Raw genomic sequence first — 24,053 nt, 5'->3', positions numbered from 1 at the left:
GTTTGCAATAATTTGTGGTCCGTGCAGCCCTTTGAGACTCCTTGTGGTTAAGGGCTACACAAATAAACATAACTTGACATCTGTTTACAAGATTTTTTGATAAAGCTAAAAGGAGCCACAAGGGCGGCGCTAAAGAAGGCCCTATTTATCGAGTTGTAAGGATTACCTCATGTGCGGTCCCTTCTCAAGGTTTCTTCATTTTCCTCTTGCTGAGGCCTTTGAGTTTTTCCTTTCCCCCATGTGAATTTTAGATCAGGGGATGGTGTAATAACAATCTGTGGTCTGTGCAGCCCTCTGAGACTCCTTGTGATTAAGGGCGACACAAATAAACATGACTAGACACTAGCAGTGTTCATTTTACCTCTGAAAAGTGATGGGTCCCAGGGACTCGCATGCTCAAAAATCTATGGGTCCCAACAGAGATCTATGGGTCCCCAAAATGTTTTGTTATCGAGGTTGAAATTGTAAATCGGCGCCAAATATATAATATAAATCTATATATTCATTCAGTTTTAATCATCACAGTTTATTGGTAATACAAATCAGTTATCACTTCAGATTTTTCAGTTCATATATTCTTCGTGGTTTGGGGCAGCACGGCGGCGCAGTGGTTAGCGCTTGTGCGGCACAGTTCATGTCATGGGAACCTGTCGTGGGTTCAAATCCAGCTCCAGACTTCCTGTGCGGAATTTGTATGTTCTTCCCGTGCTTGCGTGGGTTTCCTCCGGGCACTCCGGTTTCCTCCCACGTTCCAAAAACATGCATTTCAGGTGAATTCGCCGGTCCAAATTGTCCCTAGGTGTGAATGAGCGAATGAGTTGTCTGTCCCTGTGTGCCCTGCGATTGGCTGGCAACCAGTTCAGGGTGTCCCCTGGCTACTGCCCGGAGATGGCTGGGATGGGCTCCAGCCCCCCCGCGGCCCTAATGAGGATAAGCGGTACGGCTGATGAGATGAGAGATATTCTTCGTGGTTTGCTGTCACGCCACAGTTGAAATGCCTTCTCAAGGTCCAATCCATTATCATCCTCCTCATAGCGTAACCAGGAATAAAATTAAGTCCATTTTGGCAGAAAAGTCCTTATCTTGCTTTGGAGTATTACTTTGTTTATTTTTTTTCGTCGAGTCGTTCGCTTCAACACACGTGTTTTCTTAGCTTCTCGTGTTTTTCTAGCGATCTTCCGAAGAATTTCTCCGCCGTTTTTTCGTGCCGGAATTATTGCCGTAGTTATCACTTTCTGCATTATGTTTCGACTTATTACTGACACTGAAGAAATGACCAATTTTGTGTTGATTTTCACCTTCCCTCGACGACAAGCACCACAACAATGACGTAATCTCGAATCAACGAGATCTCGTTTGCCGAGCAGACGAAAACTCGAACCGCGAGACCAAAACAACAATGGCGGATCTGCCTGACGAAAAGTATGGAGTGCGGTAAATCTTTGTTAAAAATAAAAGTAATAGGGTAATAATGACAATTTTGTGTCAAAAAAGTTGCGTCCCGGGGACGCACGTTGATTTGACCCTATGCGTCCCCAGCAAAAATGATGTGTCTAGGACGCAGGCAAACGAGAACACTGCTTTAGATATACCCGATGTAGGTTCTTTTAGTTGTAAATCTGTAAGTGCCTCACCAGACACAATCTTCACCGCACGTCGCTGATGTATAGTACACAATAAACAAACCACAAGAAATGACTAACAGTATTTAATGCGCATTAAGGCACACTTAGACACCACACATTGATGACATCTTACATATTAAGACAGTGCAGTGTTTTGCATGGCTTGTTAAGTGCAGGATAGTCATTTGTAAAGGAGGTACCTTGTGTTAAGGGTGTTCTCTTGAGGATACTTTATAGTACATGCTTTCAAAATATAGATATATCAGTAAGGGATCATCGAGCTTATACATATATATGTGTTAACAAGCGACAAAATTCTCAATAATAGCTCACTTATCAATGTGCCACTCACCAGTCCATGTTTTGCATTAACCATACATGTCATTCTTCGTCACACGTAGCAACACCTTCCACTCCCATTCAACAGGCACGATTCGATCACGGAAAGAAAGAAGACGTGCTTATAAAAACTAGAAATTCACAACAAATGAATAGTGCACGTGCGTGAGGATGCTCACCCTGATTTGAGATGTTGTGCAAGAAAAAGGCCACTTTGGTGTGTCGTGCATTTGCATCTAGGTTGAGTGTCAAAGTCGCACGTAATCTGGAAGACTACATTTGAAAAAAGGAAACGTTTCAAAGGCACCGCATGCATGGGATGTTAACTTGGCAGGATTATCTTTTAATCTGGTGTGTTGATTGTGTTTAAGCATTCAGAGTTATTAAAAAAATCATGTGTACAACCTTTCACAGTCTGCTCGGGGATAGAAAAAAATTAAACCAATACCTTATTAGACCACACTTGTTCTTTAACTTGGTGAATCATTAGCACAAAAAACACTCTCAAGCAACTTAGTGACAATTCTGACATTGTGGGTGGCATTTTTTTTGGTTGACATTGCAGAGGCATCCTCCGGTGATGTCCCCAGGGCCCTTGTAAAAAAACAAGACAGAAAAGTTGGTTTAATTGTTTGGCATGGGGCTGGTTTTATCAACATTTAAATTTCAAATCATACAATGTCACAGGTAGACGATTATAGTGGATCAATTTTCAGTTTTCAATAGTGGACACCTGCAAAGGAGATTGCATAGAACGCCAGTTTGGATTTTGACTGTTATTGCGGACTGTTGTTTGTGGTTTTGACCATTATAAACAGTTCACAATTACATCAATGCCACAATCGGGCAGCCATGTTGCCGTTCTTTGATACCTACACCCTTTAGAGGGGATCTGCTTTTGCAACCTAAATAAAAAGAAATAGCTCAGGGGAGCGTTGGAAATTCTTATCTGAAGTTGCTTTCTCCTCTGCTCTCCTAGCACGTTCAAAATCCATTGATGTGTCCTCTCCTTATTTTGAGTGTCTACTCAACTATAAACTCAACAATATCTTAGTCCGTGAGTTTACTAACGAATTACTACAGTTGTTTTTTTAAGTGCCTTAAAACACACTTCTATTCTCTAGCTTATGAACAACCGATGTTTCATGTTGACAATATCTGTGTATCGTTTGTTAATGCTGCATTTGTTGCAACCTGGTCATTTTGTTTAGTTCATCTTTTATGTTATATTATACTCTAAATTATTTTATTTTTAATTTTATTGTTTGTTAATGCAACCTCCATTGCAGCCTGGTCATCCTGGAAGGGGGACTGGACTACCTCATGTGCAGTTCCTTCTCAAGGTTTCTTCATTTCCTCATGCTGTGGTTTTTGGTTTTTCCTTGCCCTCATGTAGGTTTTGGATTAGGGGATGGTGTCATAATAGTGGGTAGTTTGCAATAATCTGTGGTCCGTGCAGCCCTTTGAGACTCCTTGTGATTAAGGACGTCACAAATACAGTAAACCTGACTTTACTTGTTTTTGACCATCATAAACATTTGAAAGATTACATGTCAAATGTTTGCCTGAAATTGTCTGTATGTGTACAGTATGTTGTTGACTTTTCGCCCAGTTTACGCCGACTGCTTTTTTTGCGGTCACTTTGGAATCCAATTAACTAACTGCTGAGCAGCTTTTAAACATGCTTATTCCCGACTACGACCATACAGAGGGCAGCATTGTATCGTTTTTAAATACGCACTCTGCGTTAATAATGTCTAATCGATGTTGAGTTAAATATAGAAAATATTTTGGGTTGATATAGGAACAATGATGTTTTGTACATGTATAAACACAAGCACACGCAAAAATGCATTTGAAACACAAATGCACAGAGGCAGGACGATGTACTTGTAAAATGTAGAAAATGTAATGTAAATAGCTGCCTAAGGGTGGAGTGCGTAGTTTGAGCGGTCCTTGAAGAAATTAAAGTTAAATATTTTATTTATTAAGGATGTGTTAACAATGCACAACTGAGTTCAATGAGTCCTTACGCTTTAGTTTCCATTGCGCCTATCTGTTTTATTTAACTGCATATCGGAGCGTCTCTAAGAAATAAACGCAAAACATGTTACTCTGCTGCCATCACCTGGCTTAAAGTCAGAATTGCAGGCCAGTTTTCAAATGACGCCTTCCATCTTTAAGTCCTTATCATTTCTAATAGGGAAAATACTCGTGATATGTTCAAACCAAATGTTAAACCAAAAATATTAGGAAATAAAGTACAGTGGAACCTCGCTAGTTCGCGGTTCGACTTTTGCGGGTTCAGAGCTTTGCGGGTCTAAAAAATATACCTTACCTTCTCAATAAAAGCTTTTTTTGACTTGAGCAAGCGCAAGCTTATGTCAACTGAGGACACGGTGTTGACACTCTTTATCATGGAGGAACTCTGCGACACGACGCAAGTACAGTATATTCTCTTCTGTCAAATTTCATCTCAAGTTTGACTTTATTATACCAAAAGCGAGCAGTTGTTTGTACTACCTAAACACGGCTAATTGTCTGTGGTTTCGCGTATTTGTTGTAAAAGCCATTCGATGCCGATAACCGAGGGATTACTGTAACTGCTGCCATCATTTTCAAGAAAAAGCCGTTTCCCTAGATATTTTGCATGAAAATACACGCATAAGGTAGAAAAAGCTTGATTTCTTCATGCGGAAAGCGAGTCTGATCTTTTTCTTTACACAGTGCAAGAACACAATATTCTGCCAACCGTAAAAATCAGCTTGCAAGTACTTTTTCCAGATAATTCTTATCAAAAGAAAAGAAAATAGCCAAACTATCCAGACTTATCGTTAGCACGTCAACAACATTTTGAATTGAAAGTCTATCAAAAGTGCTAACTAATGCGAAACAAGTCTATTTTTCCGCCTTTAAAATCGAAAAGAGGACAACCTTAAGTCAACAAACGTGTTTGGACACCTGATATTGGACTTTGCAATTCCGTTATCCCGATTTGATGGGAAAACTTACCTTTGGCCCCCATCGTCGCCCTCTAGTGACCCAGCAGATTTCGGTGTGACAGACAGTGCAGCGCAACCAATCGCATCCGTCCTTCTTTTGCACGATAATGCCACACTGCGGACAGTGCATCGCCTCCCCAGACTGGACCAGGGTCTATTTTTAATGAATCAGATATAAAATTATCTATTTCTCTGAGAAGACATGCTGGAAATGGTGTAAGACACATACATCAAATTCATAGCTTGTGTACTTATTGTGAACCGCCACATAATATTATGTGGCCCGGAAGACCATGCTGAGAGAAGTGCAAGAGAAAAAGGGGACCAAACCGTTTCAATTTTAAATATGTCCACTGGATGTCGCCAAAGCCAAGGCTTGATTGCGAAGCACCCATTGTAGCTGTATTCGCTGACTACCATTAATTAGCCAGAGAACATTGAGGAAACCCACGCAGAAGTTATTTTACCTAAAATAAATGTCACTTATGTGCCTTTTAAGGCAAAATGAAGAATACAAAATAAAATAATATATAAAAAAAGAAGAAAAATCTGAAATATATCAAAATTAATACCGTATTTTCCGCACTATAAGGCGCATCTAAAAGTCCTCAATTTTTTCAATAGAGTTGCAACAGGTCTTGCAACTACGGTGAGCAGCCGCCGACTCGATTTCTCACCCCGTAGAAGTAGTGTGCAGTGCATGCTGGGAAATATATATACCGCCGTTTTATTTCCTAACCAACGTGTCAATTATCATTTGAATCAGTCACTATTGGCTAAAGCTTTTTAAAGGTAAAGAAGGCGGGTACTTTATAGTATTTACAGGCTCATATAGGCTAAAGTGGGGTAAAACAAAGCCTGCAATAGGCCGAAACAGTGGTGAATCACAAGTAAGGTTGGTCTACAGCTGGGGTGTCAAAGAAGCAGCCTGCGGGCCGGATCGGGACCGCTAAGGGATTGAATCCGGCCCACGGGACAGCGCTCAGAGAAGAGCAAGAGAAAAACGAGCTGCAGGTTGAAATATGTCCACTTGATGTTGCCAAAGCCAGGTGCCTCTCACAAAGACGCTGAACATGCATTGCTTTCGCTTGCTCTCTCTCTCTTTTCCTCCCTTTTTCTCTAACTCTCTGTTTCTTTCTCTTTCACTCTGTAACTTTTTCCTTTATTTGTTTCTCTTTGTCTCTGTGTCTTTTTAACTTCTTTTGCTCTCTCCTCCTTTTATCCTTTTCTCTCCCTTCTCTTTTTCTCCCCCTATTTCTCTTTGGATTTCTTTCTCTCTCTTTCTTTCCCCCACTCTCACTATTTCTCTTTTTATCTCTTTTGTTTCTCACGTTCTCTCTCTTTCTCTCTCTCTGTTTTTCTCTTTCTCAGTCCCACACTCTCTCATTTTCTCTTCCACACTTTATCTTATTTCTTTCTCTCTAATCTACTAGTCCGGCCCCGGAGAGAATGTTTCTTCTATCGTGTGGCCCCGGAGTTCAAATGAGTTTGACACCCCTGGTCTACAGCCTAGAGAAAATAATTTCATGGGGCTAAACAGACAGCTAGCAACAAGCAACATCCATCGATGCGGATTGTTTTTATTTGTCGGCCTTATCGCGTATTTTGGAGTACGTAAATATTCAAACAGTCGGATTCATATCAAGTTTGACTGACCTATCTGACTGTTATGTTGTTGTTCCTACTGTAGCGCCTTATAGTCTGGTGCGCCTTATCTATGGAAAATATATGACAAAAGACTATGTTTTGGGGGTGCACCTTACAATCCGGTGCGCCTTATAGTAAAGAAAATAGGGTAAATCAATATATTGGATTAATTTTTGTATGCAATATTTGTCAATTTCCAATCTCCATAAGTTTTCTTCTTTTTTTTTTTTTAACGAATGCACAGTTGATAAACATTACAAGAGATTAAATCTCAGTGAAGGAAAAAAAGCTATTAAGGAATAAAAATCCTTAATACATGTTTTGAACAGAAATCTTACCTCCCTGAGCCATAATTTAATTGTGACCCTGCAAAAAGAATCCCCGACTTCCAGCTACACTTTTCACGTGATCAATCTACTCGTCCGGCCCCTGTGAGAATGTTTTTTTCTACTATGTGGCCCCTAAGCTGAGTTTGACACAGCTAGTGAAGAAAGAACTCACTTGAAGTAGATGCGTTGTGCTCCGTGCAGCGGAGTCGTTGATAGCGCGGACTGCGAGATCATCTTGATATTGCTTACAGTTTTTTCCCTCATGTATAGCCTAAAAAAGCCATTCCATCACTATCGTATTATTGTTGATCATTGTGTCATGTTTTACCTTGCAAACGAGGCAGTTTTGCTTCTTACATACGGGGCAGAGAAAGACGTTGACAATGTCCTCGTACACGCACCAGCCCGGGCAGTCGGCCGAGGCGCAGTGGTAGCTTCCTTCACATCGGGACTCTGCTACGGACAGACTTCTCTGCAGCCAGCGTTGGTACTCCTCCGGAGTAACCAGCTTCCAAACAGATGAAATAAAACATTAGCATATGGCAGCAGAACGTCTCAAATAGAGGTGTCCAAACTTGGGAAAAAAAATGAAGTATAGAAGGGAAAGTTGGATAGAAATAGTGGACAATAAATTGTATTGTCACCATGAACACTTTTCCAACAGAGTGAGACATCGTATTTGATTACGATCTTGGCTGAAGGTTTCTCATGCGGAAGGGTCTCTGTCTCGTGCGGTAACATACAGAAATGACGGCGTCAACTACGGCTGCCCGATTAATCAATGTTGTGATATGACCTAGTGCGATAGTGTAATCGCAAGACATTGTGTTTCTTTTTTATTGCTTTTAGACAGCGACAACACTTCAATTACTACAATTTTATGTTTTCAGAGTCCATCTTATATTGTATACTGTGTTTTATTAACTGCTCTATATTTACATTTTGATGACTTTTTTTCCAAACACACATGTTCACGATCATATATTTTTTTCTATTTTACGAACCGACGGTGCTAGTTTGAGGATTTTGGATATCGCGGGACCTTTCTGATCCGCATTAACCGCAGAAAACAAGGGATTATAGTACGATGAAAGAGGCATATTGAATTACAGGCAGATACAATTGCTCATTTATTATATTTTTTCCTCTTATATACAAATTTTCATCAAAACTGTATGATGTTTTACTGGCATACGCATTTGCTCATTTTTCTTGCTAAAAAGTTAAAAATAGACTGTAAAATGTACTGGATTATCTGATACTGTTGCATATTTTCTTATTTTCAGTGCTGTAAAAAAATAAAAAAATGTATCCAAAAATATAATACATCTTAGGGGGTAAAAAAAATTGCAGTTATAATTCCATCATTTTAGTGGATGCAGCGGACCCCTGAAATATAGCTTGTGTGCTGCAAATGCAACTGGGCTCAAGCTTGAACACCCCTGCTCAAAAACGTTATGCTTTACTGACAGCTTTGATCTCCCTCTCCTGCAAGAGGCATGTGCAGGCATACGTGTCATCTCTGTAGGGACAGGAAACTTCTGGTTCTTCGCTTAGCATAATTACAGAGCGTAAGCAGTCCCTAGGGAAACACAAAAAAATCTTTAGTTAAATCTTTGAAATCCCTCCCCCTTTTAAACACCAACAGGGCTAGGCAATAAATCAAATTTATGAGCCGTAGTGAAAACCCACATTTTTAGAATCTTGAAATTGAGAGTAGTAATGTAAATGTTCATTTGAAATATGTACATTAAGCGCTGATTGAAAATTTGTTGAATAGTGCATCATTTTGAGGGTCTATAAAAAGTCAAAAGTAGAATATTTTCTCGATTAATTATGCGTTTACCAATGCCCAAACTGAGTTAAGTGATCCCTTACATTTTCTTTTACACTGTGCCAATCTGGTTTTATTTTGACTTTTAGCAAAGCTGTTCGGGGCACGTAACACATTAGGTAGAAGGATCAGGGGAGGGGATTGGGTGGAGAGTAACTTCATGCTTGTCCTTGCATTTTGTCTTTCTTTCTATTTGTTAGTTTAGCATTAAAATAACGAAAGAAGGGGACTATTTCAAGTATAGTCCAAACTCCAACCCAAAACCCCAAAGGAAGATGAAAAACAAAGAGTTTTATTCGAGCATGTTCAGAAATGCATGCACTTTCACCATGAACTAGCTGACCAAGCCTGCAATCATGACCTCAAGCCAGGAGATGGTGGGAGAGAGTTACAAATGTCCCAATTCTGTACATCTCCTTTAAAGCAGGTTATGGGAAAAAGCTATAAATGGTCATTTTAGTACAATCTCTAAATGTTAGAACTGAGTTTAACAGATTTAAAATGAGTTATTCTTGTCTGATAAATTTACACAGAATATATTTTCAATATTTAACTTAATATTGTTTCAATAAAATTAATGGATCATTTAACAACCCTACCTCAAAAAGATAAATAAATCCTAACCTTGTCCCAACTCTTACTTGCAGAAGGAGTGGAGACATTCCTTGAGCTGTGCACCCTGTCCTGGTTGAATTTCAGCATAGCAAATCCTGCAGTCCAGAGGCTCCGGGTTCGGTATCAAGTCCTGGTCGTCCATCATCACCAACTGGGCAAAATTTTGCTGGCGTTCTGCTTCTTTTGCCTTTGTCAAGGTTGTTGACCAGCCATCAACATGTTATATGCAATTCATTACCGCTTCCTTTTAATTTAAAAGCCAACATTTGTGTCTTGGCTTCACATTCATATTCTCCTACCCGCTGGTATTGTGTGATTGCATCCTGTTCCTCCCGGAGCCACCGAAGTTCAAGTGAGTCCGGTTGATATTCGCCAGGAACGCTGTAGGTCTCGGGACGGTCTGCGCTGCAGATTTCACATCCGGGACGCGTCGGTTTGTTGATAAAAGTGCAAGAGGGGCACGGCCAACCCTGATGGGGATAAGCACGCAGATAGAAATTTTGTCCAATAATACAGTTTGTAACAGGACATCGATCCGGAATAATTGTGTTTAGAGGGGAATTTTGAATGACTTTAAAAACACATCCATCCATTATCTGCACCGCTTATCCTCAATAGGGTCGCGGGGGTGCTGGAGCCCATCTCAGCTATCTTCGGGCAGTGGGCAGGGGACACCCTGAACTGAGACAGACAACTCATTGCTCATTCACACCTAGGGACAATTTGAACCAGCCTATTCACCTGACATGCATGTTTTGGAATGTGGAAGGAAACTGGAGTGCCTGGAGGAAACCCACGTGAGCATGGGGAGAACATGCTAACTCCACACAGGAAGGTTTGATCCCACAACCTCAGAACTGTGCCGCACACACGCTAACCACTGCACGCCGTGCCGCCCTCAGTTCGTAAACCAATATACTATATACATATCAAGTCAAATTTATTTTTACATCCCTTAATCACAAAATGTCTCAAAGTACTGCAGAGGTTACACTTACACCATCCTCTGATCTTAAACCAACAAGAAAAAACTTGAAAACCTCAGCATTAGGAAAATTAAAAAAACATTGAGAAAGGTCCTCACAAGTGGCAACATCTTATTGTGATCTTGATTACATTGTGAGCATGTACCTAAATTTTTTGCCATTGAATATTTCTGTTGCTTTACCTGAAGGCCGGCTGTGTTTTGTATGAATTCTTCGTGTATGCGAGAGAAGTCCGCATTGGAGACGTTGACTTCTTGTTGCATAGAGCTTTGTGCTTTTGACCCTATGATGAAACAATAATAATGTCAATTCATTAAATTTGTATGAAGTCATCTCTTTTGTTATCAGGGTTGGGAATAATGGATACATGTACGTAATACAAATTTAAAAAATGTATTGTTACAGAAAAAAGGGCGTAATCAAATAAAAAGTACATTTAGTTGATATAAAAATTACTTTGCAGGATTACAACTATAATTAAAACTATATTTACATATACATAATGCGCCGATAGACTGGTTGCGTCCATCATAATTTCAATCACTGACAGTAGAGAGACAGAGACACACGACGTGAGTGCACATTGTACCAACGTCCTTATAATAATAATAATAATAATTTCCTTTGTATTGTCATTCTTTGTAACAATGTACACAGAACGAAATGTCGATACACCTGACCCGTTGTAGCGAGTCGGTGCAGCCGCAGCCAGAGGGCGCCGCCATTATACCAATTAGGTATGTCTCGGTCGAGGCGCGAACCAGCGACCTCCCAGTCTCAAAGCCGGCACACTACCATCTAGGCTACTTATGTGTTGCAGATTGCACAAATTGCATGTTTCTCACAGTGTTGCTGGTAAAGGCACATTTCTTTTTGTCTGATTTTATTTCTGCCTCAATGTAGCACTCATTTTGTAGGATTAATGCGAGCCAGGAGTTTTGTGAGGCATTCAGGGACATCCAGTAAGTTTGAATGATTGTCTTCTCGTTGCATTTTGCAGTTACTAGGTGTCACTGTATGATCACAAGATTGTTATACTGTGAGGATGTGTTACTTAGGCTTATAAATCTGGATATTGTCAAGAGGTTTGGCATCCCCACTTTAGTCAAGTAAAACCTAAAATATATGTGGTCATTATTCTGCTCTTAATGTGAACTCAAACAGAGCAAATATTGTCTGCCGTGTAAAATAGAAAGTTTTATTTTTTTCTTAATATACTTTACTATGTGGTTTTGTGGGACTACAAAAAACTACCTGACCTTGGTTTCCTTTAATTATTTTTCAAGGTTACATTGTCCAATAAGAAGGTAGGCGCCTTGCATGGCTGACTCCCTATTGGTGTGTGAGTGTGTGTGTGTGAATGGGTAAGTGTGAAGCACATTATAAATCGCTTTGGGCGGTCTTCATTTACTTGAAAAGCGCTATATAAATGCAGACTATTTACCATTAATTTATCTTACACAAAATGTAGTACTTTATTAATATAACGTTTATTATTGGAGTAAACCTGAAGGAACCAAGTTATATTACTGCAACATTATTGTATTCAGGTTGTTACACTGATAACATTGTTCAACAGGTAACTAGTAACTGTATTTGATTATAATTTTGAAGTAACCAGCCAAACCCTGCATATTATTGACCAGCGTCCTGCTTTTTTTAAATGTGCAACTAAAAAAAAAGATTATTTTTAAAGTTATGTTACTTGTTTTACTTTTGTTTTTTATCATATTAAATATGTGTTTTTTTTTAAATATTCTGTTACCTTGAATTTTTGCAGTTGGAAGTTCCATACACACTACAAACTGTACGAATAAAAAAATAAAAATGAGAAACAAATAACGTTTATTCTTAAGGTTTTAAATTTATTTTTCTTCCATTGACTGAAAGTATTCGTTTTTTATTTTCCAATATTTTTTAAAAACATTTTACTTCTGACTTTAATATTACATTGAGTTTTTGAAGTGTGAGGCTTCAAGCACACTGTTACCAGTCCAGTGGGAAAAAAATTACAAAAAATTAGTAATACTCGAAGTGAATATATAATAAAAAAGGTTATTATTTGAAAATATGGAAAATGTTTGCCCCAAAAACTAGAAAATCTGACTTTATTTTTAATTTTTTCTTAATGAAGTAAACAGACATTTTTGCAATGCAAAATGAGAAAAAAATATTTCCTCTATGTAAAATGTTCTTGTTCTGTTGTTAGATAATGTTGCAAAATCTAAATAATATTTTTAGTAATTCTACTGTTTATAAATATTTTGTCCCATTCTGCAGAATTTATTTTACATTTTTAATTTGGATTTTGCAGCACGGAACTAAAACACTTAGAAAATTAAGATAAAAAAATGTAAAATGAGCAAAATTATCTGCCCGATGGACCAAAGTAGTTTTACTGTTACCCAGACTGTGAGAATCGGCCATTATTTAAGATCATTGATAAGTTGCTTTGCAACAGTAACCTTTGCATACGTTTACCTTCTTAATTGGTTATACCTGCACTGAGAGGATGAGCCCTCCAATTTTGGTATACTTGTATACTGACAGTAAAGGTCATTCCTTTTAGGGCTGTACGATTAAGGGGAAAAAAAAACCTAATTGCGCTTTTCAATTTAATTGTTTTATTTTTTTTAGATTTTGTCAGAAAAGTGCATTTTCTGTGCGAGTTTTGATTTTGGGAGCGCTTAATCATAGTGACATACATTAACATTAAGAAAACAGTGCCCTCTTCTGTGGAGCTCAACATGGTTCCACATGGTAGGTGTGTGGCATAGCATTCAGTTTACGCCTTGCCTCGCTTTTTGGGCTAGTGCCATTAAAACGTGCCTCTGATTGGCTGGCATTGTTAGTTCTGACAATTCTCATTGGCTAAACACTCCATCACTCAAATGACAAGGGGGGAAAAACATGGAACTCTGACTCCTTAAAAAATACCGCAGTGTCTTGTGTTAACACAGTGGCACTACGACACAGCGCAATATTGATTACATTAAGGTTAATCGTGCAGCTCTAATTCATTCATTTCTTATTTTTTTTTAATCATTTCACCATGCTTTTTCTTTTTAATTTTTATCGGAAAATCAGACGTCACTTACCAGCAACGCTGCTATTTAATCTCGCCGGCAAGGTGCTATGAAGCCTCCCTTCTTGAAAGGCGATACTGTTCTGATTGGAGTGAGGAGGCAAAGTTGCATTTGGGATAAAACCGTGAAGGAGTGCGCTCTCCTGGTCCTGCTGGAGGAGTTGTCGCGTCAGGTGAGCGTGGCAGGCCGTTAAGAGGTATAAAAACGCCGTGTCTCCGTTATGACGGACACCGTAGGAGGCCAGGGAGCGCTGATTAGTGCACAGGCACTGGCCAATCACCCAACGCTGCAGCCAAGGGTGGAAGCCATACTCGAGGAACATCTGACGAGTTGAATATACAATATAAAGTAAAAAAAAATGGGCTAAAATTATATCAAAAAAAGAAGGAATACAAGTCAGGACAAATACCTGCTGTTTCAAAGCTGCAGTGGTCATTATAGGAGAGACTTTCATGTTGATGGAACATGATGAAGAGGAATCTTCCACAACAACGGTCAAACTGTTTCAAGACAGTCAGTAGACTGGATTCAAAGTCAATTTTCCAATTTCTCCAGTACCATTCAAAGAAGATGTGGATCATGTATTTTGAGAACCCACAAATATAGCTGCAATGTATTAATGTGATATTTAATCTTGCATGTGCATTCATCAAGACATAAGATATTTAGATCTTGAGTAAATACATTTGTGGATCTGAAAAATACGTTTTAGACATATCTCTTCCCATATAGGTGTTGGGTAAAAATGACAGTAGTATGTATCTTACATTTTCAGTTGCGTGAAGTTCTTTCCATTACAATTTACCACTGGGAAACACTACCTTCATTCTTTTGCATGGCCCATAATAATGTCCATAAGCTGTTTAGGTGTAGTATGCACCTGTCCCGTTGGGGGCGAATACGCCTCATAGTACATTGCCCTTCAAACTAAAGTTAGCTGCGCTATAAGCACTACATTTTGGATCAAACGAAACGTTCCTGTGTTGCCCCAGCTTCGCATACACTAGAATTGAAATATCACAGATATTATCAAAGCCCGGTAAATTATCTCCGAGCCAGATGAAAAGAACCACATCTGTCTCCTGAGCCACACGTTCCAGACCCCTGCGATAAAAGAAACGACCGAATATTGCTAGAACGTAACCTACATGACTTCATTGTCTTCACATTGCCGTACGGAGGGTTGGATCTTCAGCACGGCATTTTTACTGCAAAGCTCCGTTGCAAAGACGGAGGCCGCTTCTGAGTCGCCGGCCTGGATGGCTTTCGTCAACTCAATGCAGGCTTCTTCTATAAATGTTGACGTACACACATAAACACAGAAGGGCCCGATTAGGGTGAATTTCCTGGCAAATTTGTGATGAACGCATGAGTTAATACAAAAAAAGGTTATCAAATACTATTCATATATAACAGGTGGACCAGATTTAAAAAAATATATTTACATACACACCTAGTTGCTGCAAAGATGAGGTGTCGTGGAATTTGAGGTCCTCAGCGTCACCACATTTTGAGTCTGCTGCTGAATGGGGGGATAAAAAAATAATAAAATATAGTTGTCTAAACACATATGCATCCAATATCTGCACCGCTTATCCTCTGTAGGGTCTTCGGGCAGTGGGAAGGGGGTACCCTGAACTGGTTGCCAGTCGCAGGGCACACAGAGACAGACAACTCACTCGCTCATTCACACCTAGGGACAATTTGGACCGGACAATTAACCTGACATGCATAGTTTGGGGAATGTGGGAGGGACCTACACAGGCACGGGGAGAACATGCAAACTCCACACGGGGCAGGCTGCGGAAGCTGGACTTGAACACACCGTGCTGCACGCTAACCACCATGCCGCCCCCATGGCCATATATGTAATCATTATTATTATTCTCCAGCCTTTCTTCAATTGGCATAAATCAAAGGAATCAGGTTTTTGGTGATGTTGACCTCAATTAAGCACGATTGATCATGTCGAACACAACCAAAACTGTATTTCCAAGAGGTTGAATGCAGTTGTGCAACCACATTCTCTTTGTTTTTTTTTTCTTCCCGGTTCAAGTTTCTTTTCTGACTTGTGATGCATTTCCTTATCAAGTTGTACAGGTTAGTCATATATCCACAAATGAGGTTTTGATGCATGTCTCTTTTTTTCAAAACCAGTGCATAGGGCTGAGCGATAAATCGAACCAATTTAATTACTTGTTTTGATTAAGCTGTTCAAGACTACACTGCAATTCAATAATAAAAAATAATAAAAATATTGGCCATAACTTTGCAGAATTATTATTTTCTTTCCTGAAATAAGTAAAGACTGGATTTTTTTTCCCACTGGCAGATCATTTTGGCTCATTTTAAGTATTATTGTTGTCAAAATATGGCAAAACTTGAAAAACTGGTTAAAAGTATAGTATAATCCATAATTACAGCAAATTTATTAACAAAAATAGTTTTCAATGGCCAAAAACAGAAAACTTTTTTAAGAGTTTCAAAGCTAATCATTCAATTCCTCCAGTAACATTAAACAAAATGAATCTGTTGTGAATCATGTGTTTTGCAGATCCACAGACATATTTGCGATTCACATATGCGCTTTTTAGTTTTTCTTGTGCACTCATCCATAATTTTTTAGCAAAATACTGAAAATAATTTTGAATCTGAATAGCACGTGGGTAAAAATTTCTGATACAAATCTCTCCCCATATAAGATAGGAATGTAGTGTAATATGTAGCTTATGTTTTAGTTACAGGGAAATCTTCCCATTACAATTTACCATTGGAAACCTCGTTTGTTTGCATAACCCATAATAAATGTCCATAATTGATACATTATCCTTGCACTAATACACATTTCATTGAGCCCTGTCTGAGTGTCACATGCTCCTCTTGGGCGCTATGCTAGGGTGCAATGACACATCATAGAGAAAATGCCATACAAGCTAATGTGAGCTGTCGTTAAATATGAAAAAAAATAATGCGGTGGCATAGCAAAGCCACCAGAGAGCAGTGTTGGCATCATTTTCAAGCAGACTTGTTGAGAAACATGGCAACAATTTCAATTGTTTACTAGCACTTCACCCAAAATTCAAGCACTTCTTAATCCTTGAAAACAGACCATTAAAAGTCAAGCATTTTCAAGGATTTCAAGCGCCCGTATTACCCTGCAAAAGTAAGAAAAATATTATGGTGACAATAAGGGCGACATGATAGTTTAAGCATTATAAAAAAAAAACTGGTGCTTACCCGATTTTTTTTCATGAAAAAAAGTGTGCCTGGCTTGAAGGAAATTGAAAAAAACACTGCTCGAATAAACATAAAAGTAAATGGTATGGATTTATATAGCGCTTTTCAAGTCACTGAAGACCTCCCAAAGCGCTTTACACATACCCATTCACAAACACACTCACACACCGATAGTGGCAACAGCAACCTGCTTATCGGGGGCATTAGGGGTCCACTTCATATTAAGGCTATCATCGCAAATTAAAATATACATGCTTAAAAAAATAAATCGTACGAATAAACCGACCACAAGAGGGTGTTTGAGCTGCACAAAAAAAAAAAAAACTGCCCAACTTTCTCCAATATTATGACAATCACGTGGCTACTTTTTTTGTAATACAGACGCTCCCCTACTTACGACATACCTGTCAACCTCCACGGCTCCATGCCCGTACAAATTGTCGTATTTTCCCGTACAGAATACAAAATAATCGTACATATATATATATTTTTTCGGAATGATGCATGATGGGAAATACCCAGGCGGCAGAAGCATTCGATTGACAAATTTGCGCGTTTTCGTACGGATTCCCTTGTACGTCCTACTCGTCTTAAAATGCATAAAAAACGTACTTTGTACGGCAAAACCGTACAGGTTGACAGGTATGTTACGACCATTCGACTTACGAAAAACGGTAGATATTAATTTTTTTTTCTGGATGACGAAAAATATCCGGACATTGCTGTAAGTTAGATTTTGTATTGTGTGGACCTTTTTCCAAATACAATACTGACAATACTGTAGTGTTTCTTTCCGCTGCTACCGGCGTGTGGCGCTGTGAGAGCTCACCCGGCATTCACCCGGAAGTAAAAATAAATCTGCTTCCTCTTCCTAGTTCGTGTGTAAACATTCTTTACTGTCCATGTCTATACTACTCCAGCGCGATGTTATTTATCTCATGCGTCCAATCAATATGGTTGGTGTAAAGTGTAAAGAAGAGGCGAGCGGTTTCTTTTGAAGTGAAAGTGGAATAAGAAAGCTTGAAACGGTTGAGAAAATGGTTGGAACGCTTTTTTTCGGCCACTTTTTACCACGGAGGAGGAAGTCGCCTAACTCTTGAAATGAAATGATCTGCATTTATATAGCACTTTACAATGTGCTCCACATTTCCCAATAGCGGCCTTGCAGCCATGTAAGGCGCTAACCTGCTTATTGGGGGTATTAGGCGTTGAGTGTCTTACCCAAGGACACTTCGACATGTAATGAGCCGGGATTCGAACTGGGATCCGTTGATGCAAAGACGAGCGCTCTACCTCCTGAGCTACTGCCGCCCCTCTTGAAGTGCATCTTCCAAAAGTAAGTTAAACTCAACTTTATTCATCTTTACGGAGAATATTATTTTATTAAATGTTTATTTTTCAGTAAAAAACAATACAGGTTACGTATACAAGCCTTAAACATACTTATATAAACCATAAACATATTAAATATAGCACTGACGCAACTTACAAACACATTCAACTTACAAACGTTCGTAAGTAGGGCAGCGTCTGTACTGCTGTTATCTTTAATTTGGACGAACTCTATAACTCTAACTATACTCGTCTGACTTTCCTACCTGGCTTCGGTTTATAACGGCCGCGAGTTAAATCTAACAAACAGTTACTAGCAATCTATCTACCTACCTTGGTCATATCCCTCTAGGGGGGTGACCGACAGCAAGACAAACACATACAATAACAAAGAAAATAAAAAAAGGGAACAAAAAAGCAAGAAACACACACAAACATTTTGTGTGTGTTTTTTTGCTTTTTTTCTCATTTTTTTAATTCATAAACAAAACAGTGCGTGTATTTGTACTGAGCCCTGGCTGAAAAAAGCGAGGCTCGCTAACCTTTGCGCGCTTCCCTCAGTGATGTCATCATTACAGTTGCCCAGCGCTCAGCCTCCTGCTCACAGCCAAAGTTGAAGCTAATCCGGTCACGCGGAGGCACTACCAGACTCAGCTGGTGGCATTTTGGCGTTTTCACCTCATAGTCTACAGATCTTAAGTCGTACATGGCGATAGTCTGAAAAAAAAGAGGGATAATATGGATTAAAGACTACAACAAAGTCAGTAGTGTGCCATGAATAGAGCCTGTTTCTTATACTTTCTTTTTCAAAGCTGACACACCCAAAAATTCCTTTTATTGTTTCCTTTGGGGAATTGCTGCTCGTCAAGACTATTACAGGAAAGAGATCAAGATTCTGGCTCAAGAATCAAGTTCAACATGACACAGAATGTGAACAATTCAAATAACATTTTCAGTCTATTTTTCCTAATGGCTCAATACTTGTATGACAAACAGGATTAGACAAGGGAATGTGTGCATATACCAAACGTTTCGAAAATGTTTCTTAAGTGAAAATGTATTTTAATGCAAATACAACAGGGTAGTTAAATTAGAAGAATACAATTTCCCTATTTTACTAGGCCCATTAAAGCACGTATGTGTAAGGCAAGGCCTGTGGTTTTCTCTGGCACTTGAGATGATCTTGACTCATCATTGCCTCACTGACAAGGAATTATTGTGCATTGTTTTACTGTGCGTGGCAAGTGTTGTTGGTCAATACAATTTTGCACTTTATTTGATTGATTTTCAAAACGGATATATTCAAAAAATACTTCAGTTGAGTGAACGCTCAACTTTTATGTTGTAAACAACATAAACTAGGGAAACAAATCAAAGAAAATGATTGTTAAAAATACATATACACACCAGCCAGGTATACCTACAAGATTTATAACTTAAAGAAACTAGAAGTTGTTACAAAGATACTGATATGTTTCGATTGAGAGTCACACCTGTCCAAATAAGAGAAACAAGGAACAAATATTTCAAGCACTTTAGTTCTTATACAGACTCATTTCTTGTTTTCTTGTCCTTGAGTGAGGAGGACAAGCCTGGATGTTGCATTCTGAGCCATTGTACTGCATACCTGTCAAGCTCCAGGGCTCCATGCCCTTACAAACTGTTGTATTTTCCCTTACAAAATACAAGATAATCTTACACCATAGTTTTTTTCAAACGTGTTTATATATGTAGTTTAACATGTTATAGTGTACATGTGTTTCGTTATATCACATATATTGTTAATTAACATTTTGTTGTGAGATACTGTGTTGCTCTACATGAATGAGGTTTATTATAGAAAAAGTTAAAAAATTAAGTTGCTTGGACATTCACTGTAGAAGGAAAAAACACATGCAAATATAATTAAGTAGAATAATACATTTTCTTATTCAAATTATGAATTCATTTTTGTAAAGTAAGCTACTTTTAGTTATTGTGTATTTCTGAGACTCCTATGTTACGAATTACCTTAACCTGTTTTTCTATTTTAATACACAAGTAATCATTCACACACACACACACATATATATAGTCTCATTCAAAGATCCACGCATTTCAGTATTTTTCCACTGTATGTAATGTAATGCGCATGCGTGACTTTTCAATAAATACGCGCTACTGAACCAGAAGTGGTCAGAGAGATCCGGACAGCCAGAGGTGCCACGTTGTACTCGTTGACGGGTCATTCTACTGCAGTAGTCCCTCCAAACTTTATTTCCTGCGATTGCCTGTTTTCTTTGGTCAGCCGAACGGGCCGAGTCTAATATTTTATTTTTGGACTCGACATTTATCTGCATGAAATTATTGTTGGTAATATACTGATTAAAAGGATAACCACAGACCTCTCTTTTTTCATTTTCTCCTTTTATACTAACTTATTTATACAACATTATAATTTGTAATATAATGCATTGAAGTGAGTGAGCCGTCTTTAATTAGTTGAGCCGAAAAAGCCGGTTCTCTAAAAAGAGACGGACTTCCTTTCACTACACAACTACCACATGAAATTCGATACCGAGATAGAGGCTACAGCGGCGAACTCATTTGAATTGATTGATTTGCCGTTTCGTGATAGTCGGTGTATACCGGACGGTACCCATAATTGACAAATTTGCGTTTTTCCGTACAGATTTTCTTGTACGTCGTACACGCCTTAAAATGCATAATAAACGTACTTTGTACGGCAAAAACGTACAGGTTGACAGGTATGGTACTGGCACTTGGACCTGATATCCGCTATTATCTTGAACCCGCTCAATCAGCCAATACTTTGGAGCAGGAAGCTGTCAAATGGACATGGATCTGTTATTATCTATATATCATGTTTATGATGTCTACATTGCAGGCTGGTAATCCTGGAAGGGGGGATAGATTACCTGATGAGCAGGATTTTTACATTTTCCTCATGCTGAGGTTTGTTTTTAGTCTTTGCCCTCATGTAGGTTTCAGATGTTGTAATGGTGGTCTGTCCTTTGAAATAATCTGCATTTATATAGCGCTTTTAAAGTCAAGACTTCCCAAAGCGCTTTACAATATGCTTCACATTTCCCAACAGCAGCCCTGCAAGGTTTATTGGGGGCATTAGGGGTTCAGTGTCTTACCCAAGGACACTTCGAAATGTAACACGGAGGAGCCAGGATTTGAACTGCGATCTCTTGATCCCAAGACGAGCGCTCTACCTCCTGAGCCACTGCCTCCCCTCTTTGAGACTTTGTTCTCCGGCCTTAGCTAGACACCATTTATTTTTAATATTTGGCCCTAAGCCCACTTAACATTGACCTCATGCATTGTCAAAAATCCTACCGTCACTTGGGGACCCAAACTCACCAAACAGGGACCAGCACTGCAATCCTGTAGTGACAGGCGGAATTCCCCGGACTTTTGCGGGTCCATACTGAGCTGAAGACGAAGAGTCTCCTCGCCTGTGCCTGGAAGACGGAGCGGTCGAATACCGGAATGGGAGAGCGACACCCGAACCGACATGAGGACAGTTTGGCAGTCGGCTTCTCCTGCCGACGCTCCATACTCGGCAGGCGGGCAAAGCGCGCGTTGGTCCGTCGCAACACTGGCGGGCCAGCCGGCCGAACTCAGCGACATTTTGTCATTTAGACGACCCCCAAAAAAATAACTGACTATATATTATTTTAAGGGGAGGATCTTGACTTGTTGTTTGTTGGCAGCGCAGTAGCTTCTGACGTATCTTCCTCACCGATAACACAGGAAGTAAATACGCGGGCTGTTTAATGTCGGTTCCATCACCTCCAAATTGTCTTATTTACTTCAAGTATTTTTGTTGAAAAAACAACCTTTTATAAGAAATGACAAACTAACGTTTCCTCTTAGAGGCGTCTTCTCCGGGTCCGTCTTCATGAATGTTCGACTTCTTCATTGTGTCATCTTCGGTTTGTTTACCGGCGTGAAAAGGCGATAGGTGTACAAATGTATACTGCCATCTAAAGGAGCGGCGTGTAATTGCATTTCGACCCTCGAATTGTCCTGATGTCAAGGATCTGTGTCTTCATTTTTAATTTTTTTACAGTTTAGCAGTACATGAAAATGCGAATAAAACATTTCATTTTTCCCTAGTGTTCGGACCAATCTAGGAAAAGTAATGCTAAGTGTAATTCACCCTGGTCAATCCTGGAAAGGGGATTACCACATGTGAGGTCCTTTCTCAAGGTTTCTCTTTTCTCCTCACACTGAGGTTTTTGAGTTTTCCTTGCCCGCATGCTGGTTTAAGATCAGGTAATTGTGTAATTTTGTAACTGTAATCCTGTGCAGTCCTTTGAGACATTTTTGTGATTAAGGGCTATATAAATAAATTTGACTTGACTTGACTTGAAAAGTCATAAAGTTTTGTATTTTTTTTTGTTTATCGTTTTCTTTTCAAGCATGTTGCAGAAAAAAAATCACATAGAAAAATAAACTAATCACCTGAAAAAAAGGGATACAAGTTTGTATCCAAAGTCTTCCTCAAACTTTGGACGCTTCTTCTTCATAAATTGTCATATCTTATATCATTATATTGTTAGTCCATTAAAAAAAAATCATAATTCGATTGGCGATGTATATTTTACAGTTTCTGAGGGATTTTTTTCTGTTTGCATCCTTCTCTTTCTTGCTCTCTTTTACAACCCTAGGCTCTTGGGGCACCATTTCCTGTGGTGTGTCTTGGACAAGTACAGCCTGATGGCACCCATCCCTCTCCAAGCCTCCAAATGTTTCCAAACCGGGGACCTTTCGCATGTTAGGCGGATGTGCTAACATGGGTAAAACCCGAGACAGTCGTCAGCTCTTCTTGCTTTGACGTTGTCCATTGTAAGTGGATGTTTAAGTTTGTTGAAAATAGAAAAAAAATCCAAAGAAATATTTCAAGGGGGTGAAGAAAGAAAAAGGGAAAATTGCAGAGCAAGTGTGAGAACGTAGCGTTCGCTCTCGTGAGACTTTAGTAGAAGAATTGAAAGTTTAAACTGAAATGAAACATCATTTAAGGGATTTTTGACAACACATTGGCAGGTCATTTTGACCCAAGGAGAACAGTAAGCTTGAATCAGATTTCCTTCCTTGGACATGTATTTTTATTTTTTTGATCATGTTATATAACTGAATAGCAGTGATGCAGAGGAGGCTTTGCCTCACCTGTCATCACGGCAATATAGGGTTTACAATATATCAGATAGTTGAATGAATGAAACGTTTTTTCGAACACGAGAAAACAAAAATAAAACAAAACAGGTCAAAAAGCAAAAACAATGTGAAGGTAACATGTCTGAACAGGAATAGGAAGAAGCATATCACGTGTATTTGTATAGCCCTTAATCCCAAGTAGTCTCAAAGGGCCGCACAGACCACAGATTATAGCAAACCACAGACTATTATGACACATCCCCTGATCTGAGACCTACATTAAGGCAAAGAAAAATCAAAAACTTCAATAAGTTTTTTTTCTCTGCTTACGTTCATATCCATCCATTATCTACACCGCTTATCCTCGGTAGAGTTCCGGGGGTGCGGGAGCCCATCTCAGCTGTCCTCTGGTAGTGGGCAGGGGACACCCTGAACCGGTTGCCGGCCGGTCGCAGGACATACTGAGACAGACAACCATTCACTCGCTCATTCACACCTAGGGACAATTCAAACCGGCCAATTAAGCTGACATGCATGTTTTTGGAATGTGGGACCGGAGGAAACTCACGCAAGCACGGGGAGAACATGCAAACTCTGCACAGGAGGATTCGATCCCATGACCTCAGAACTGGGCCGCGTACATGCTAACCACTCAGCCGCCGTGCCGTCTACTTAAGTTTATATATTGCTTTATTTCTCTGCCCAAAGAAGGATATATAAGATCTAGGTTCATTTAAATATTTTTGTTGAACGAGAAAGAACGGCGGCGCAGTGGTTAGCACGTGTGAGGCACAGTTCTGAGGTCATGAGATCGAACCCCCTGTGTGTAGTTTGCATGTTCTCCCCGTGCTT

General features: G+C 39.3%; 1 protein-coding gene across 2 annotated transcripts; it reads right to left on the bottom strand.

Moving 5' to 3' along the window:
• Nucleotides 1-1,692: 1,692 nt before the first annotated feature.
• On the bottom strand, nt 1,693-21,967 carry shrprbck1r (sharpin and rbck1 related). 2 transcript variants are annotated; one of them, XM_088322619.1, is made up of 14 exons: nt 21,402-21,967; nt 18,575-18,749; nt 14,917-14,985; nt 14,612-14,753; nt 13,873-13,963; nt 13,476-13,785; nt 10,560-10,660; nt 9,691-9,861; nt 9,418-9,578; nt 8,413-8,524; nt 7,271-7,450; nt 7,115-7,213; nt 4,977-5,120; nt 1,693-2,558 (listed from the first exon to the last, which is right to left on the bottom strand). In XM_088322619.1, exons 1-14 carry the CDS (start codon nt 21,669-21,671, stop codon nt 2,478-2,480), a joined length of 2,106 nt encoding a protein of 701 aa, XP_088178745.1. In that variant the 5' UTR covers nt 21,672-21,967; the 3' UTR covers nt 1,693-2,477. The 2 variants fall into 2 exon arrangements, with proteins under 2 accessions (XP_088178745.1, XP_088178746.1); XM_088322620.1 differs by having other exon boundaries at nt 14,917-14,982.
• Nucleotides 21,968-24,053: the final 2,086 nt, after the last annotated feature.

The sequence above is a fragment of the Urocampus carinirostris genome, chromosome 18 (assembly GCF_059441175.1).
Source record: "Urocampus carinirostris isolate Australia breed hairy pipefish chromosome 18, RoL_Ucar_1.0, whole genome shotgun sequence".
NCBI lineage: Eukaryota > Metazoa > Chordata > Actinopteri > Syngnathiformes > Syngnathidae > Urocampus > Urocampus carinirostris.
The sequence above is the reverse complement of the archived record's forward strand: the minus strand, read 5'-3'. Positions and strand labels throughout refer to the sequence as shown.